At 42.7% G+C, this 19,235-nt stretch overlaps 2 protein-coding genes and 1 pseudogene across 2 annotated transcripts; all 3 read right to left on the bottom strand.

Annotated features, from left to right (window-relative positions):
- Positions 1-2,650: 2,650 nt before the first annotated feature.
- Positions 2,651-4,711, bottom strand: LOC113744207 (uncharacterized). The gene is made up of 4 exons (XM_027272979.1): positions 4,474-4,711; positions 4,149-4,347; positions 3,648-4,068; positions 2,651-2,734 (listed from the first exon to the last, which is right to left on the bottom strand). Exons 1-4 carry the CDS (start codon positions 4,709-4,711, stop codon positions 2,651-2,653), a joined length of 942 nt encoding a protein of 313 aa, XP_027128780.1.
- Positions 4,712-8,751: 4,040 nt separating this feature from the next.
- Positions 8,752-8,851, bottom strand: LOC113744278 (uncharacterized; annotated as a pseudogene).
- Positions 8,852-11,657: 2,806 nt separating this feature from the next.
- On the bottom strand, positions 11,658-18,380 carry arfrp1 (ADP-ribosylation factor related protein 1). The gene is made up of 7 exons (XM_010749448.3): positions 18,028-18,380; positions 17,109-17,196; positions 16,804-16,886; positions 15,959-16,040; positions 15,506-15,576; positions 15,245-15,345; positions 11,658-14,712 (listed from the first exon to the last, which is right to left on the bottom strand). Exons 1-7 carry the CDS (start codon positions 18,118-18,120, stop codon positions 14,625-14,627), a joined length of 606 nt encoding a protein of 201 aa, XP_010747750.1. The 5' UTR covers positions 18,121-18,380; the 3' UTR covers positions 11,658-14,624.
- Between the last annotated feature and the right edge of the window lie 855 nt (positions 18,381-19,235).

The following is a 19,235-nucleotide window of genomic DNA, read 5'->3' as shown; positions in this document are numbered from 1 at the left end:
TTTTGATTTTAAAAAAAGAAAAAAAACGAAAAAAGAAAATCGTTGAATGTTCTATATCAGTACTCAATGACCCACACATGTGTGATCAAACTCTTAGACTGGGGAAACATTACTCATATTTGCATTCTGGCTGGTGGAACTTAACCAGGTGTAAATGAGCTACAACATGCAAAAATAAGAAAAAACAGGAGCAACGAGACACGTTAGAAGATGGAAGAAAAGCTTTATTCTCTGAAGAAAAAACTTCATATGGATGGTCTGATGGTTCTCATGTTACTGCTGACAGGAGATCCTGGAGGAAGTTTCTACCATGGCCCAGTGAGGAGGCTCCATTCAGATCTTTTTTTTTTCGGGGTGCTTTTATTTCACTGTAAAAGGAGCTTCAGTTTGTCAGGGTTGTCAAAATTTGTGGCTGGGCTCTGTGGAGATGTTGCAGCAGGGCTCCTTCTTGACTAAGAACCCTGTCGTGCAGTGATTACTGGGTCTTCAACCGGACAATGCTCGCTTACAACACCGCCTGACAAAGGACTTCTGCCAGGCTTAGCTTAGGCTTTTTGGACCTTCCTGTTGTCCCCCTGATCTAAATCCCATGAGGACGTTTGGGAGGATGGCAGGGAAGTTACAAAAAACAGAGTCAGTGCCAGCCCTGGAGCCTTCCCGAAGCCCATCTTCACCACAGGGGCAATGTTTACCCAACCTCTGGAAAAAAACTCGCATCAAGCATGCCTAAATTAATTTTTGGAAATGATGAAGAATGGTGGGGCACTCTGGAGTATTATGAAGTCCATTTTTGACACTTTAGATCTCTTTGGTTATTTTGGGCTGTGCCTTTTGATCAGCCATGATAACAGCCTGTTGTTTAAATGCAGTTTTCAATAAAACTGATGATTCTTTTTTGTTTTGTTCTGAAGCGCAAAAGCAAATATTAGTATTTTTCAACCCGGTCTTAAGATTGATCAGATTTACACTGATTACGAAGAATAAATAAACTCATTCTTACTCTTAGAGTTGTTATCAGACAAATGGACTGAATGTGTGGTAACTGCAGGAACCTTGTCAGATGTTCGGTTTACACTTCTACAAAATTCACTAAACTTCAACAATCAAAATATAGTAGTTCCAAACATCTGGGAATCAGGACCCCAGCCTGAAACTATTAGAATAAGGACAATGATTGATTAGCTGAAGGTTTATGGATAGGATCAGTAAAAGCTGTCTGTCAGTGAGAGTAAAATGTAACCATTTTTCAGTCACTTTTGCATGTTGTATCCAGAAAAACTGAAACGAGGACCGAAAGTTTTACTTTGTGTAAGTTTATACCTGTGTTGGAAATAGTCCTGGTCTTGGTATTATACTTTAGATATGCTACATAATTCAAACACCACAATAAACGGACCAACGTTTTGAACACATGACGGACAATCTGCATGCTTGCTGAAGCAATAGATGCTCCTGTAACCTGACAGAGTGACTTTAGTAATGAAAAAAAAAGGATCAAAGCTGATATACTATGCATAAATGTAGGAAGACACTGACCAAGGCATTCATTCCTTACATGAAAAACTACAAGCACAAAATCAACTTGGCAGTGAATTCCTTAAAGTAAGCAGAGTTTCAGAATATCCCGTAATAATGAGATGAAATGCCTACAATTTAGATTTTATTTCAGTTTGTTCTCATTCATGACTTTTAAACTGAAGACTGCCTGCGTTCATAGCGCCGATCCTGTTCCAGCAAACATGGAGCGTCTCAGTCTTCTTGAGCAGACTGCAGCGTGAGGTTTAAACGCCGGCTCATCCAGATGAAGCAGAGACGAGAGATTTCAAAATAGTTTATTAGACAAAAACACAATTTAAAAAAAATGTTTGAGCTCATTGACAAAGCCCTCTTTAGTGCATGCAATGACTTGTTTCAGTCTTTCAGTGATGGCCTGTATTCTTCCTCTGTGGTTTGCTTTAAAGCCCCCCTGTATTCGTCCGGCCATAAAATCAATGCACCATTTGAAATGCTAAGCCTGTCCGTCACAACATTCATGCCACCGGTCTATTCCTCCAAGTGGTGTTTAATCAATGCAATGTCTGGTGCTGTTGATTATAGATGATCAACATTATTCTCATTTTATCACAACTGTGAAGTGCAGGCTGGTAATTCATGCAGTTGTAAACGCTTAAAAGAGAGTCAAACGGAGTCATGAGAAATTTGTGACGTCATTAAAATACACTGGGCTGATTTAACCCCCCAAATTTTTCATCTGAAGTGGAGTCTTCAGAACGACTGTCATCTCCATCTATCACATTGATTCACTTACAAAGAAGTGCGACCCCTCATGCGTCATACTCTGCCTGACCTTGGACCCTGTGTCTCTCCTGCAATCCCTCCTTTACTGTCACCAACCACACGATTTCCCAAATGCTCCTCCTCGACCAAAGCCTGATAGCTTAATGGCCTTGTTACTCTCATTGTAAAGAATAATAACAAATATAACTCCATAAAAAAATATTCCTGATTAGCCTTTCTGCTGTTTCCACCAATCCCCAACTCTGGTTTGGTCATATTAATCAGCATCAGTTCAGCTTGGTTCAGTGTGGAGAATATTCTGATTGATTTCATGACGGCAAAGGTAAAGCAGAGAAAATATTGTAAATATGTTTCAGCGGTAAAAAGATATGTTGTTGGCTCTCCCAGTAGGAGTACTTGCTTTCACTTCTGTGTCGGCCCTCCTGAGGGAGCGTTCCTGTCAAAACACGCCTACACATCTACACAGCAATGAGCTGTTTTGAACCACGTTTCTGGAATAGTTTTACAAATGAATTCTTTTTCACTCAGATCTTTGTGGATACTCAACTTTAATATTCAATACCTGCATTTGTACTACTTGAAGCACCATTGCGGAAACTTTAACTCACTCATCTGTCAGACACTGTTTAGAAGATGCTTTGGTAACACTTTATTTGAAGGGGTGTTCATCAGAGACTGACAATGACATTGTCATAACTATGACATGACACTTGAATGAAACATTAATGAATGTCAATGATGCTGTCATTAAGTGTCATGCTGGTTTCTTATGTCATCATTTACTGTCAACTTGACATTGTTGGGGGTCTTTGTTCATGACAACTTGACATTTACCTAAGATGGACATAGGCTGACCATGTCTTTGTCATGACAACTTGACATTAACCAAGAGCACTTAGTCAGTAAATATCTTTGTGATGACAACTTGACATTAAAGCAAAACCACATAGCTGAGAAGTGTCTTTGTCATGACAACTTGACATTAACAGCATGACTGCAGGTGCAATGTATCCCTAACCCTGTAATGTATCCCTGCTAAAGCTGCTGCTGCGACCCAAATCCGGATAAGCGGGAGAAGACGAAGTGTTGCACTTTAATGTCAAAATGAGAAATAATAAGCTCCAAACAACTTCAGAATGAGTTTGAGTGATTTTATTGACACCACCCAACAAGAGGTCCAACAGGACATTAACATAAAAACGTGGTGAAATAAAATAAACTAATAAATAATAATAATAAAATAATAATAATAATAAAACAACAAATAAAAAATTTGCCTGGCCTCTTCCTTCTTGATTTTCATTCCTCCCTCCACTCCTCCAGTTTTCCCGCCGACAGTGGCACAGTACGAGATTCCTTTGATGCGGTGTGGCAGTCTCCAGTCTTTTTAGTTGGCCACACCTGCTGCAGGTGTACTGCGCCGACTGCCGACGGGCCTTTGACTTAGGTTCCCCTGCCGCTACAGCCTCGGCCGCCTTTCTCTTCCTGAAGGCTGTTGTTCTGGGCAGGGGCGAGTGGAGGAGGAAGCAGAGGAGAGCTGAGGTCCCGGGCTGGTCCACAGTGTGGCCTGGAGGAGGGGGCGGCAGTCCTTGCCCTGAGGGCCCAGGCTGCTCCTCTGGGACCTGGAAATTAAAGGACCCTTGTCCCACCTGAACACAGGACAGCCCTTTTGCCGGAGGCAGAGGGTGCGCAGACACGGCTGGAGCAGAGATGAGGCCTGTCCCCTGCTCCAGCACAGCCCTCCACGTCTCCTTCTGCCTCCGGCAGAACCTGAAGGACAAACACAGACAGTTTTTAGTCTCTTGAATTCAGATTACACAACAAACTGAATGTGTTTGCGTGAAACTCACCACTGGGACAGGGTCCTTTGGTTTAGCTCAAAGAGCTGGATGTCCGTCTGAGCCATCAACCTCGGGCTGGCCAGCACTGCCTCTCTAATAGCCACGTTCCGAGAGATGAGGGACCACCGAGTCCTTGTGGTCCCCCGAACCGCCTGGCCACGAGTGGAGATGACAGAGCTGTGCAGATGGCCTCCACAGGCGGCTGGTGCTGCGGCCAGCTTGCCGGCCAAAGGTCAGTCCGAGCGGCAGCTGACAGACAGACGGGGAAGAGGACGGCGTTAATGCAGGGGAGATATTTGCTGGAGGAAATAACGAGATCTGAGAGGAGTTCTACCGTTGGAGACTCTCGTTTCCAGGACAGGAGGTGTTCTTCTCCTTTGCTGCTTTGAACTGCCCCCTGTGCCAGCCTCCCCTGGAGCAGGATGAGTCCGGAGGGCGGGGATGCCGGACCGGATGCGCTCAGGCATGGGTGCGTCAGCTGGATCACCTGACGGGCTGCGCTGTGTTGTTGGCGATGGGGCGTCAGGCTCTAAGATGGTGGGGTCCTCCTCATCCAGCCCCCTCGATGACATGCGAACCTCGTCGTAGAGGAACTCCCCCGATGAGTTCCCCTCTAACCCCACCACACACACACACACACACACCAAAAACAGGAAGCAAAGATCTTGCTCCAACATCCAAACTGTGAGAAAATTGGTTTTGACAAAGTGAAAAGTGTTTTCACCTCACGTACCCGTGTACTCTGAAGGCCAAGCACCCGTCGGCTCTTCTGGTTAAGGACGTGCTTGTGGTGGCGTCTCTGTCCCTCAGCTGCCGCCGCGTGGTCCTCGTTCCACTTCACCAGTCCATTGACCAGGAATTACTGGAAGTACTTCCTGAGGACGCAGGAAGCAGTGTGGGATGAAAAAGTTCAATTGACATCAAGTGGGAATATGAAGCTTAAGAATATACTACAATATATGCCTCTGGGATGGAGAGTGAGGCAAACTAAAGGAAACTACAGATTAGACCTGTTTACAGGTGCATATTATTATTCATATCATCCACTACCTTAGCAATATTTGACTTTTGTACTTGTTTTGTACACTTGCCCGTTTGTTTGTTTTGTCTATTGTATAGTTGGAATGACTCTGTCTGTTCGTGCTATTGGTAACATTTCTGCTGCTGTGAATTCCCTGGGGTGAATAAAGTACTTATCTCCTACAACCACAAGTGTAACTTGATTACTTTTTTATTTAGGCTGGACTGACCTAGAAATCAGGCTTAGGGCCACCAACTTCTTGACCTTTTCAAATTTGAAGTCCCCAAAGCCAACAACGCCGTCCCTCCTGACCGGCTGGAGGGCCTCACCCGCGACTCCTCGAAGGCACGGTGGAACCCGCCGCCTCCGCAAAGTCGGGTACGCTGAGGAGTAGCGGGGTGAAGGGTCTGTAAGTTCACACAAAGAGAGGTTAAAACTTTCACACGAATTGGATTGAAGTGGATGAATCAGACTCAAGTACTCCACCTGTTGGCCACCAGTGGGGACTGAGACCCCGTCCTCTCTCGCTCCTTCTGGTGGGAGGGACCAGATGACGCTGTAGCCCACGTCGTTCTCCAGGAGCCAGTGGAAGGTCTTCCCTAGGTCGCGCCTGAACTGGACCTTCCACCGGCTCAGGATGAGGGTAGCGTTACTGGTGTCGCATGTATGTAGGGATGACATCACCACTGACTGTTGGTAGTTTATTTCTACTCACTTTTTGTTAGTTGATAGTAGTTTTCAATCTATAAAGTAACAGAGGAGACAGCCATAATTAGAGAACAGTGAATCATCAAACTTCATCGTCATGTTATTGCAGATTTCTAACATACATGACAACTTCATAAGGTCACATGAAGTCGTATGAACCACAGAGTTCAATAAACATTAAAAATCAACGTTATCACAACGCAGTGATAAATAGTTTATATCATCAAATCCACACAGTCAGTTTACAGGTTAGTTCATTTTAAGACCTTCTTTCAGTGGACAGGTGAGTTTGTTTTGTGTTTCCTGTTTTATTTTGTAGTCCTGCCTCTGTTTTCCCGCCTGTTCTTGATGATGACGCTGATTTGTTTCCTGATTCTTGTTTAGTTTCTTTGTCTGAAGGTGTCCGTTTCCCGCCTTACAACAGGGGTCACCAGTTAACACGGTCACACCTTAAACCGAAACACCGGGACGTACTCGTCACGTTATTAGTCCTGATATCAGCCTCCCGGAGCTCAATAAAACACTTTAAACAGCATAAAGTGAATATAATAAGCAGCTGTGAGGGATGGCGTGGGAGAGGAGCAACACGGTTCTCTGCTAGCGGGGGGAGGGAGTCTTTGCTGCCGGGATGAAGACAGGTAGCCAGGGGGGTTCGTGGTTGCCTCCTGGAGCTGGAGCAGGGTTCGAGGGGCGCACAGCGCCCTCCTGACCGCCAGCCAGCTCCTGTCCCGGCGTCCAGCGAAGCCGTTGCCCCGTTGGGAGTTGTTCAGGAACTTGCCAATTATTATAAAATTGTTCTCTTTGTGTACATCCTCTCTGTCCGTGTGTTTGCCAGAGGTTCTGACACATGATGCTTCATAGCCGAGTGTACAATCTTTCACAAATGCCGTGAAAACACACCGTGAACTCCCCTGACTGTGCCAGACATAAATTAGTTTTAAAACGTGTTTTCCACAATATTTAATCATATTTAATTAATATTTTGACTCCCAGACCGCTCGGTAAATTCAACTTCGCATCAACGAACTGCGGAGAGGAGGACGGAAATTGGAACAATCCGCTCTCTATTGGCTGAAAAAACGGCCCAAAAGTTGGATTCTCGAATTGGAACAATGGAGCCTTCTCATTGGCTGAAAGTTGGAACAATGGAGCCTTTCATTGGCTGAAGTTGGAACATTTGAACAAACTGCCGGACCATGTTGTCCATTCTCTCTGACGAGGGGGGGGGGGGGGATTCTGCGGTGCAAAATCCGCGGTTCGATCCCCGGTCGCGACAAAACCAGAGACGGTTAGAACATGATGTGAGTTATGTCACATGTGCGTAATATGAACATAACATGTACACATGTTTAGAAAAGACGACAATCAGACTGAACAAAGAGAGTTGTTACGGTCCCTCGGCATTTATGACAAATAGGCTGGAGCTCGACTGGTGCACAAACTTTTATTTCAACTAAACTAAACCACCGAAAAATTCAATTACATAACTGACAATATTAAAACATACACAACATAACTTGATACACACTCCCGCTCCTTGTCCTTATTCATACAGTTTACATTTCATTCATAAAAACAATTAATTGTGGCCATCAACACAAACAAACATTTACTCACTTTGTCCAAGGGCGTAAACTCTGATCCCACAACACGTATCAGTCCACAAACATCTCTTCTGCCAGTGGCATGTCCTTTATTTATCTCCCAACCCTGGCAGCTACTCTGGTAAAGTTTGAATGCGTGTGACGACACTCATAACCCCTATACCGCTTCCGGAGCGCCAGGTAAACAGCATCGAATCACACCAGATACAAGAACCCCCTCTGGTCACTAACAAGGTGATGTCTGAAGATGATTTCAGCCTGCAGCTTCTTCTGACTGTGTGTTCATCATAGAAGAGGAAGTTTCACCTGTCAGGGAGTCTGGGCTGCTCACAGGTTCTGGTCCCCGACAACCGTCGGAACTTATTTGATTTATTTTCAGATGAAAAATGAGAAGAAAAAACAACAACTTTGATTCAACTTCTATAATGAACCAACCCCCCAAAACAACGTTTAGAGAACGTCCCTCAACGAATAGGACCCCGAACCACTACAGAACCTCCTCGGTGTAGTTCACCACGTCCTGATGAATGGGGGGTACAGTTGGAGCTGGATCGGCTGGGCTCAGCAATCCGAATTGGGCTTTTACTTTGAAGGATCTTAAAAGGAACTCTCGCTTGTCTTAATGTTATCGCTTTACTTTGAAGGCCAAGTCTCGGCCCGATCGTGTTCCGACTTTCTACCCGCACTGCCTGTATTTCAAAATAGAGCGTGAAGCGCCGTTGGACTTAACTCAAACAGAATCTGACGAAACGTTTTATTACGTGGATACAATATTCACGAGCGCAGCTTCATGAAGATGACATGATTTTAGATATAAACAGAAAAGACGAATTTGAAGGCTAAACTATTAAATATAATGCGTCTGTCAGTAAAGCACAGCACAGGGCAAAGAGATGGATGAATGTGCTGCATTGAATATCTGCTCTTGTGCTTATGTTGTGGCGTTAATATGTATCTTTGTGTGAGGCTTTTGTGCAGACTGCAGCAACACATTTCCTCGCAAGGACAATAAATAATTAGAATAACGAAGTATCTGAATCTTTTATGTATTATTTCACCGTCACACAACAACACGAGTCTTCCGATCCGCACTGGACGACAGTAAAAAGCCTAAAAAGTCTCGATGTGACACACATGAGATCCAGCTGTGACTCTGACACTGCTGCTGGCGCCGCCGGGCTGCAGTAGCGCGCTGGGCCTGAGGTGTCGCTGTTGGGTGGAAATATGAAAATAATCATAACAAATCATATTTTTATGGAAAAAACTTAAAGATAAAAAGATAAAGAAGGAACGCTTCACGAATTTGCGTGTCATCCTTGCGCGGGGCATGTAATCTTCTTCGATCGTTCCAATTTTATATATGTGCTACCGGAGTAACACAACAGAGCAATATTTCTGAATTCTATATATAGGTGATGGTACCGGGGACAATCCTCAGTCAGGGTGATGGCAGAAATCAGCCACTTCTGAGGGCTCTAGAGTGGGCTGTGTGACTTGTCCTGCTATCTTGAGTGGCTGCTATGTGGAGGGCTTGAGCTATGAGCCTAGACTGAGCCATAATAACCAGAAATGACATATTTGATGGTTATTTTACTCGCAGAGGGCGAGCACAGAGGGCTTCTGGGTAATCACATTACGTCACACACACAGTCAGGATTGGTGGGTGGAAGGCGGAAGAACAATAGGTTCAGTCACAGCTCCTCCTCCTGCATTCCTACCCCCACTGCTGCCGGAAAGAGAGAAGGGTGGGGGTAGGAAAGCAGAGAGAGAGAAGGGTGGGGGTAGGAAGGCAGAGAGAGAGAAGGGTGGGGGTAGGAAGGCAGAGAGAGAGAAGGGTGGGGGTAGGAAGGCAGACAGAGAGCTCCGCGGCTCTGCACGGAAACCTGTGAACACACACAACATACAACAACGTACGTGTGTTTAGGAGAGGGAACACTGTGTGTTGTGTGTGTGTGTGAATTTCTCACTGCTGTCACCGTCCTGTCCTGACGTGGACACCAACAACAGGACCTCCAAAGCCAAACAGGGATTTCACCTCCACAGTGTCAGGACACGAGAGACAGAAAGGAGGTGCTCTTATTGCTTAAAAACAGGATTTCAGGGTGAAGATATGTGCATATATTCTATAACATAACACAGACAGGATTGTTTTTCATTCAAATCATTCAGCTCTTCCTTATTTCCACGTTTCTTTTGGCTCTGGTTGTTTCCTCTTTGCTCTCTACTTCCTGCTGTTGGTTGGGAAATCATCACCTGCAGGTCATGCTGGTTAATGTCAAGTTGTCATGACAAAGACACTTCTCAGCTATGTGGTTTTGCTTAATGTCAAGTTGTCATGACAAAGATATTTACTGACTAAGTGCTCTTGGTTAATGTCAAGTTGTCATGACAAAGACATGGTCAGCCTATGTCATCTTGGTAAATGTCAAGTTGTCATAACAAAGACACCCCAAACAATGTCAAGTTGACAGTAAAAGATGACATAAGAAACCGCATGACACTTAATGACAGCAGTCATTGACATTCATTAATGTTCATGACAAGTGTCATGTCATAGTTATGACAATGTCATGTCAGTCTTATGAACACCCCTTCAAATAAAGTGTTACCAAAGCATCTTCTAAACAGTGTCTGACAGATGAGTGATTTAAAGTTTCCGCTAATGTGGCTTCAAGTAGTACAAATGCAGGTATGATATTAAAGTTGAGTATCCACAAAGATCTGAGTGAAAAGAATCATTTGTAACTATCCGAGAACCTGGTTCAAAAACAGCTCATTGCTGTGTAGATGTGTAGGCGTGGTTTTGACAGACAGCTCCCTCAGGAGGGCCGACACAGAAGTGAAGCAATGTACTCCTACTGGGAGAGCACAACATATCTTTTACCGACTGAAAAACATATTTACAATATTTTCTCTGCTTTACTTTGCCGTCATAAATCAATCAGAATATTCTCACACCTGAACCAAGCTGAACTGATGATTAATATTGACCAAACCAGAGTTGGGGATTGGTGGAACAGCAGAAAGGCTAATCAGGATATTTTTTATGAGTTATATTTTGTTATTATTCTTTACAATGAGTAAACAAGGCCATTAAGCTATCAGGCTTTGGTCGAGGAGGAGCATTTGGGAATCGTGTGATGGTGACAGTAAAGAGGGATTGCAGGAGAGACACAGGGGTCAAAGGTCAGGAGGAGTATGACTCAGTGAGGGGTCGCACTTCTTGTAAGTGAATCAATGCTATAGATTGGAATGATGCAGTCGTTCTGAAGACTCCCACTCAGATGAAATTTGGGGGGTTAAATATGCAGTGTATTTTAATGACGTCACAAATTTCTCATGACTCCGTTTGACTCTCTTGTTAATCAGTTCACACTGGATGAATTACAGCCTGCACTTCACTAGTTGTGATAAATGAGAATAATGTTGATGAATCATATATCACAGCACCAGACATTGCATTGATTTAACACCACTTGGAGGAAATTAGGACAGGTGCATGAATGTGTGACAGACAGGCATTAGCATTTCAAATGGAGCATTGATTTTTCTGGCCGGACGAATACAGGGTGGCTTTTAAAGCAAACCACAGAGGAAGAATACAGGCCATCACTGAAAGACTGAAACAATGTCATTGCATCTTTCACTAAGAGGGTGTTTGTAACTGAGCTCAAACATATTTTTTTACATTGTGTTTTCGTCTAATACTATTTTGAAATCTCTCGTCTCTGCTTCCATCTGGATGAGCCGTCGTTTAAACCTCACGCTGACAGTCTGCTCAAGAGACTTGAGACGCTCCATTTTTGCTGGAAAAGGATCGTAGCTATGGAAACGCAGTCAGTCTTCAGTTTAAAATTCATGAATGAGACAAACTGAAATAAAATCTAAAATTGTAAATTCATCTCATTATTACGGGATATTCTGAAACTCTGCTTCTTTACACAGGATTCACTGCAGTTGATTTTTGCTTGTAGTTTTATATTAGGATGAATGCCTTGGTCAGTTCTTCCTACATTTATGCATATTATATCAGCTTTGATCACTTTTTTTTTCATTTACTAAAGTCACTCTGTCAGGTTACAGAGCAGTTCTATTGTCTTCAGCAAGCATGCAGATTGTCTTCATGTGTTCAAAACGTTGTCCGTTATTGTTTGTGTTGAATTATGTAGCATATCTAAAGTATAATACCAAGACCAGGACTTATTTCCAACACATGTATAAACTTACACAAAGTAAAAACTTTCTGTCTCTTTTCAGTTTTCTGGATACAAACATGCAAAAGTGACTGAAAATGTTACATTTTACTCTCACTGACAGACATGCTTTTACTGATCCTATCCATAAACCTTCATCTTAATCAATCATTTCTGCTTCATTCTAATAGTTCAGGCTGGTGTCTCTTTTTGGAACCTACTATATTTTGATGTTGACAGTTTATTGAATTTTGTAGAAAGTGTAAACCTAACATCTGACAAGGTTCCTGCAGTTACCACACATTCAGTCATTTGTCTGAATAACAACTCTAAGAGTATGAATGAGTTTTATTCTTCATAATCAGTGTACACTCCTGATCAAAATCTTAAGACCGGGTGAAAAATAACTAATATTTGCATTTTGCGCTTCAGAACAAAAAACAAAAAAGAATCATCAGTTTATTGAAAACTGCATTTAAACTCAAACAGGCTGTTTATCAGCTGATCAAAAGGCCACAGCCCAAAATAACCAAAAATAGATCTAAAAGTGTCAAAAATGGACTCAGTAATACTCAGATGCCCCACCATTCTTCATCATTTCAAAAATTAATTTAGGCATGCTTGATGCGAGTTTTTCCAGAAGGTTGGTGAGAACATTGCCCCATGTGGTGAAGATGGCTTCGGGAAGGGCATCCATGGTCTGGAACTGACGTCTGTTTTTGTAAACTTCCCTTGCCATCCCTCCCCAAACGTCCTCAGTGGGATTTAGATCAGGGGGACAAGCAGGATGGTCCAAAAGAGCCTAACGCTAAGCCTGGGAGAAGTCCTTTGTCAGGCGGGTGTTGTAAGCTGAAGCATTGTCCTGTTGAAAGACCAGTAATCACTGCACAGACAAGGGTTCTTAGTCAAGAAGGATCCCTGCTGCAACATCTCCACAGAGCCAGCCACATTTTGACACCCCTGCACAAACTGAAGCTCCATTTTTACATTGAAAGAAAAAGCACCCCAGATCATGATGGAGCCTCCTCCACTGTGCCATGTAGAAAACTTCTCCAGTGGGATCTCCTGGTCATGCCAGTAACATTGGAGACCATCAGGACCATCCAGATGAAGTTTTTTTTCTTCAGAGAATAAAGCTTTCTTCCATCTTCTACTTGTCTCTTGCTCTTGTTTCTTATTTTTGCATTTTGTAGCTCTATTTACAACCTGGTTAAGTTCCACCAGCCAGAATGCGAATATTAGTAATTTTTCACCCAGTCTTAAGATTTTGATCACACATGTGTGGGTCATTGAGTACTGATAATAGAACATTCAACAGATTTCTTTTTTCTTTTTTTTTTTCTTTTTTTAAAATCAGAAATGTATTATCATCATTACTGTATGTGGAGGACGTCACCTTCAGGTTCTTTAAATCATTTCATACATCAGGTTACCCAGGTTACACTGCTGCAGAGGTCAGCAACATTCATGAGTGTGTTCAGCACACCTTAGTTTTTACTTTTCAGTTACCAACCAGCTGGAATTATGAACATCAACATTTCAAAGTCAATCAAAAAAAAAAAGTTTCATTTTGATCACTCTGGGACTGTTATACAGAGGTCAAAGGATTTACAGGTAACAAAGAAACCTAAAAAACAGTTCAGTGACTGTTGAGTCGGAAGTGTTTCACTCACACACGTCTGTTTGCACTGCTGCACCAGAGTCTGTATGGAGCCCCACTCAGTTCCCCTCTGCTATGAGCAAACCATGAAAATCAAACACATAAAAAAGTGGGCCCTAACAGAGCAGTTACTGTTACTGCTCCTCTAAACATTTTAGGACTTGAACTCTCCACATGACACAGCTGCACATGAAGTCTCAATGTAACAGTTCTGACAATGTTACAAACCTCTTAAAACCACAAACCAACAATCTTATGGCAGTCATATGAGGTAAAAAGAAAATTAATAAATAATATAACAAGTGAAGGGTTTTAGGGCTAGAAACAAGAACATGTCAACAGCAAGTAAAGTGAGCAAAGTAGTGAAACCTGGTTCTGTGGAGGCAGCATGTTGAGGGGCTACGGCTGCAGGATATGTCGTGCATGTTGTTGTATGTTGTAGTATGTAGTATGTTGGTCCTCCTAAAATGTTGAAAGTTGTGTTGTAATGTTTGCTAGCTAACTGTATGTGAAAATGAGGAAAAATACCTTGTATCATTGTTCAAATATAGGACATCATTCTGCAGTCAGCAGAGCACCATAGAGACCAGAGCACGTCATTCACCTACTGCAAAGAGAATCGCCTAATCACAATCAAACAAACAGTATCTTTCTTTAGCTTCTAATTCAGAAGTTCAACATCTACTGAGTACTGAGCTGGATCAGATTTGACAGGTCGCTGTTTGCATATGAGGCCCGCCCAACCACAGGCCTGAAGTGTAGATGCAAATATGTTCTCAGCTAAGGAACACTGTGCACAACAGCAGCAGCATCGTTGTGAATTCACACAAAAAATTAGGTGGATTTAAATTCTGTTTAAACATTGTTTTGTAAATGTGACACTGTGAGCCAACAGAGGACAGCTGTATTACAGTTTGGTATATGTCATGAGAGAGCTGATGTTTCTGTGTTCTTGTGATCGCAGTGCAAGGTGTCAGATGTCAGTGAAGCTCCATGCAGATATACATGATGCAGCCAACCACCACAGACTGGGGGCTGCTGCTCGCACAGGGAGCAGAAGAAATCATCAACAAGTGAAACGGACAGACGTCCACTCAAATCACAGCTGATATTATGCTCTGTGACAAAGATTCTGTCACACTCTGTCTGTAATGAACTCCTGAAAGCAGAAATTCAAAGTGTTTCAAAGTCACAGCAAACACGAGGAGAGAGGAGAGTTATGAGCTCCAGGGTTTACGTGGAATGTCCTCGAGGAGAAACTCATAGTCCGGAAGCGGCATCAAGGGTGCTTAAGACTTCTTACGTGATGTCCTTTTGTCTGGGTGGCCTGTGAATGTTTCTCACCACACACTTCACCATCCACTCAATGCCCTCGTTCACTCCATCCCTGCATCAGAGCAAAGAAGGGAGTCATTCAGAAGCATCTGAAATTCATTCAGACAAAGTACATGAAAAGGATCATGGTTCAAGATCGCAGAGCATTTTAACAGTAAAGTCTCTAGTCTCACCACAGCGTGGTGCAGTGGTGGAATTTTATTTTTGTTTTATTTATTATTTTTTAAATGGCGCTAACTTGATGAGCATATACTTCATCTATGTTTATCTTAGTTTGAATTTATGGAATATGCAAACATTCTGTTGTCTACAGGGCCTCCTGATAGTTGAGAAGAATAGAGAAGATTCCTAACATTCTGGCGACACCTGAAGTTGCTCAACATCCATCCATTTTCATTACAAAGGTTTATGATGTATCTTTAATTTTGTCAGCCTGACTGTCCATCTTGTAATTTTATTTTTTTAGCTTCTACTTTTGAAATCAAACACTGTAAGCTTGGCAAGTGTTCCTCAGAGAGTTATTGTAGTGGATTATATTTGACAGGGCGCTGTGCGCGCTCAGTGTACCACAGCAGCAGTCTTACCCTGTGAGCGCAGTACAAGGCTGGACTAAACAGTCTCTCTTGCCGATCTTCGGGGCAGAGTCACTGAAAGCTGTTTTAATGTCCGGCACAGACAAACAGTTCTGAGAAGAAAGAAGACACAAAAGATGAGTGAAGGCTGCGACAGCAGAGACAAACACTGTCCAAACCACAAGACAGAAGACTCAGGCCAAGCCCTGAAGTGATGCTAGAGCGATTCAATCCACTGCTGAATCAATCAAAGTTGAAAAGGTCATACAGTACCGGTACATCCTGCTTGTTGGCCAGCACGAGGAGAGGGACGCCTTCTAACGCCTCACTGCTGATCATTTTCTCTGGAGGACACAAGTTCAGTTATTGACTCAACAACAAGCAAACAAGTTTTTTTCTATTGACTCAAACACTTCTGATGAAGGCTATTCACCGTCACTGCATTCTGTGTTACTGACATTTTTCTGATAACACACAATAAAACCTCTCATGTTAAGAGGATCTGTCTCAAAAACATAACAACAGACAGGTTTTTGTGTCTCCTTAATACTGAACATTGTGAATTCCCATCTTATTCTTCTGATGATGGAAGTAATAGTTGAAGATCCACAGTCCTTGTTTTTGTGAAGTCTATCTGAAGCTAAAATAAGTTGATCAAATCATTTTAAACACACACACACACACACACACACACACACACACACACACACGGAGTATGTCACTTACCAAAGGCCTCCTTCGATTCTGACAGCCGCTCTTCATCAGTTGAATCTATCACATAGATGACTCCATGGGACTCAGCATAGTACTAAATAGAAACATGAAGAGTACAAACAGACATGAGAGCAGACTGGACTGCAGCACAGCTCACTGACTACAAGTTTATTTGGAGAATAAAGTTCAACAACAAAGATGTGATAGCATGAACAAAAAAAAAGTCAGAATATTGGGAGAAAAAGGTTCTATTAAGAACCAAGAGACATATATTATGACTGGACAGGGTCTATTCAGTTATAATATCCAGACAACAAACATCCAGAGACCAGAAGAGGCCCTGTGCTGTTGTCTGTGTGTGATATTGGGAAGAAACCATATGAGGATTCATGTTCATGAAACGCTCAGCATGCCAAGGCCACTTCACAGGGAGTATTTTTGACATCTGACACCCGGCTGTCTCGGGATTGTGCGTCATTATTAAGATGCACCAATCGTGTACACACACACACAAAGAATGGGGTGGGGGGGCATTGTGTCTGTGTTTACGCCTGTGTTACACATCACATCTATTTTGCCATGGAATTTAACTGGACATTCTATTTTGTGTGTATGCGCGGTCTTCTTCATGGCAGTGAGGCAGAGCTCTTAACAAAGCAAATCATGATGCTCACAGACTGCTGTTTACATCACACAAAGCTGCTGTTGATAGATTCTGAAATGAGAGCCTGCTTCAGTCACTCTGCAGAAACAGTGCAGTGCAGTTATGTCCTCATATTATGGCTCTTTCTATTTTAATCTCTATTTCATGAAGTGTGTGTGAGTATGAAGAAGACGTTTGCTGATGTTTGACTCACTTTGTCCCACAGAGACTGGAGCTCCTCCTGACCTCCCAGATCCCAGAACATGAGACGAGCTTTGCCCACGTCGATCGTACCAACTGTGAAGAAAAGTGAGAGACCAAGAAGAAATATTAGAGGGAAGCGGGATAATCAAGCTTTTACAACAAGTATTTCAGATGAAGCAATCTAATCCATGCTCAATTAGACATTTACAATGTGTTCACATCAGCATGACACCCAGCACAGTCACTGTTTGGAGTGACGAGCCCAGCAATCTTCATAACAAACTAGAGAGAAGACACACTGGAACATCCACTTACTGTTCAGGCCAACTGTGGTTGTGATTTTTGATAAATTCATTCCCTTATAGTTCTTACTGAACTTTGTTTTGGTTTGTTCCAGAAAGGTCTGCAGAGAAAGACGACAGTGAAATTAACAGACAAGTCAACACTGGACACACATGTCACTGATTCATGACATGACATGGCACGCACACACACACACACACACACACTAACACACAAACACACAGTCAAAAACAAAACACTGACAACTCTGAACTGGATTATTAAGTTTCACTCAGTGCTGGAGGACATGTCAGTTTTACTCATCTAATGTACAGAGTACAGTTCTAGTTTTTTGTGTAATAACAATGAGATATGGTAATAAAAAATAGAATCAGTTGCTTCAGCTTCAGATATTCAAACTGAATAAGTTAGTTACTGCAGCTTCATCATTAAGACACTGCTTTCATGTGTTACTCCATCCACAAGGCACACATGTTGTCTGACTACATGTTACTGCTTACTATTATCACTCACAGGACTGTATGTCTTGTAGTGGGAGTGAATGTGTGCCACAGCACACTGACGTCACACTGCGCTCAGGTGAGCCGCATGTGTTCAAGCAATTACGTGACAGGTGCTGGGAGCGGCCAATTTGATGGTATACGGAGATGGAGGCAGCCAACAAACGTTGTCTGCCGGTTTTATGGAGTGTTAATGAGTCAGTTACACTTCCAGGGTACGCTCCGGGCACCGCGAACTTCACGTTCCGCGGAAAGACGAGCAACTACACCCAAACGGTGACTGCTCAGACCGGACTTTGTGACCGGCGGCTCACCGGCCTGCAGCACTTCAACTCATGAGATACCGAGAACGAGCCAATCAACAACACCGTCCACCGAGTTAACCCGGGTGTGATCAATTCTGGTTAATGACGTTGTAGGACTTCATTTACCGTTTTCCCAGCGTTGTCCAGTCCCAGGATGAGTACGCAGTACTCGTCCTTCTGGAACATGTACTTATATAATCCAGATAATAAAGTATACATGTTGGAGAGAATGTAAACAACACGAGTATCTGCTAACTAGTCTGTCCACAATTAGCTCGATAACATAGCTTAGCCCACATATGTGGTCAAATTGAGCGACACGCGCCTCTGTGGCTTCATTATAATCAACATAAACAAGTATTTAGTGAACACGCGTGAAACATCGACAGAAACACGAGAACAGATGAGAAACGTCGTCGTTTGTAGCTTTATTCTTCCTCCGACTGCAGCTCGACAACACAGCGGTGACGCTACGTGGAGCCTACACAGGAAGTGCATTTGTAGGAATTGTGGGAAATTAAGTCTACAGTGTCTTGGAGACCTTTCTGTCAACAGGGTCATACGTTGAAATAAAACTCAATTGCCCAGAAAGCATTTCGGCGTTCCTGTTCGAGTCACAGCGCAGTCACGTTAAAGGAAAAATCCACCCTGAAACAGACAGACTTTAAAGTGACGTCATGAGCTGATCATTACATTCCACGATTCTCTCCTCTGAACCAAATGTATGGATTTGTGTCTTTGTGTAAGTAAGTCAGCAGTTTGTTTTAACTGTATATGCACACCCTGTGTTTAAACATGTTTATTTTATTTTAATCATATCTTTGTACATGTCACTGGGGATTTGACATGACTATAAACTGAAGGTACTACAGGCAAACCATCCATCCATCCGTCCATTATCTAAACTGCTTATCTTCATCAGGGCCAGTCAAAGTGTGTATATTGATAATTTATTTGTGTTTTTCAAATCATCATCATAAATATCGGCTGGTAGCTGCACTACATTGGTGAACACTGATCAAGCTGGTAAAGATTGTTATGGGAAAGTAATATGTCAGCCAAGTGGAACCATTACCAGCAAAAGACATAGCTAAATAGCATAAAAAAGCTATTCCAGTGAATCAAGTGAAAACAGTATAAACAACACATGATAATATTTGAGAGGAAATTATTTTATTTCACTATTTCAAGTGTGAGAAAAGTGGAACAAAAAAAGCAGGTGCACAGCCACTACCACATCCCAGGTTCAAAATGTTCATATGGCAAACATATTAGTAACAAGTTACCTATTTCCACATCCAGCAGAGGTGAAGCAACATTAGCACTCACTAAAG

This window comes from Larimichthys crocea, chromosome XXI, assembly GCF_000972845.2.
Source record: "Larimichthys crocea isolate SSNF chromosome XXI, L_crocea_2.0, whole genome shotgun sequence".
NCBI classification, from domain to species: Eukaryota; Metazoa; Chordata; class Actinopteri; family Sciaenidae; genus Larimichthys; species Larimichthys crocea.
This window is presented reverse-complemented; position numbering and strand designations above follow the sequence as displayed.

Excerpts from the sequence above, each read along its gene's own strand:
- LOC113744207 (XM_027272979.1), bottom strand. The coding sequence starts at position 4,711 with ATGTCATCGAGGGGGCTGGATGAGGAGGACCCCACCATCTTAGAGCCT. Across the intron at positions 4,069-4,148 it reads CAAAGGACCCTGTCCCAGTG|GTTCTGCCGGAGGCAGAAGG; the intron begins GTGAGTTTCACG and ends TTTGTCCTTCAG. Across the intron at positions 2,735-3,647 it reads CACCGCATCAAAGGAATCTC|GAACGCTCCCTCAGGAGGGC; the intron begins GTACTGTGCCAC and ends GTGTTTTGACAG.
- arfrp1 (XM_010749448.3), bottom strand. The coding sequence starts at position 18,120 with ATGTATACTTTATTATCTGGATTATATAAGTACATGTTCCAGAAGGAC. Across the intron at positions 16,887-17,108 it reads AACCACAGTTGGCCTGAACA|TTGGTACGATCGACGTGGGC; the intron begins GTAAGTGGATGT and ends TTTTCTTCACAG. Across the intron at positions 16,041-16,803 it reads TCCAGTCTCTGTGGGACAAA|TACTATGCTGAGTCCCATGG; the intron begins GTGAGTCAAACA and ends GTTTCTATTTAG.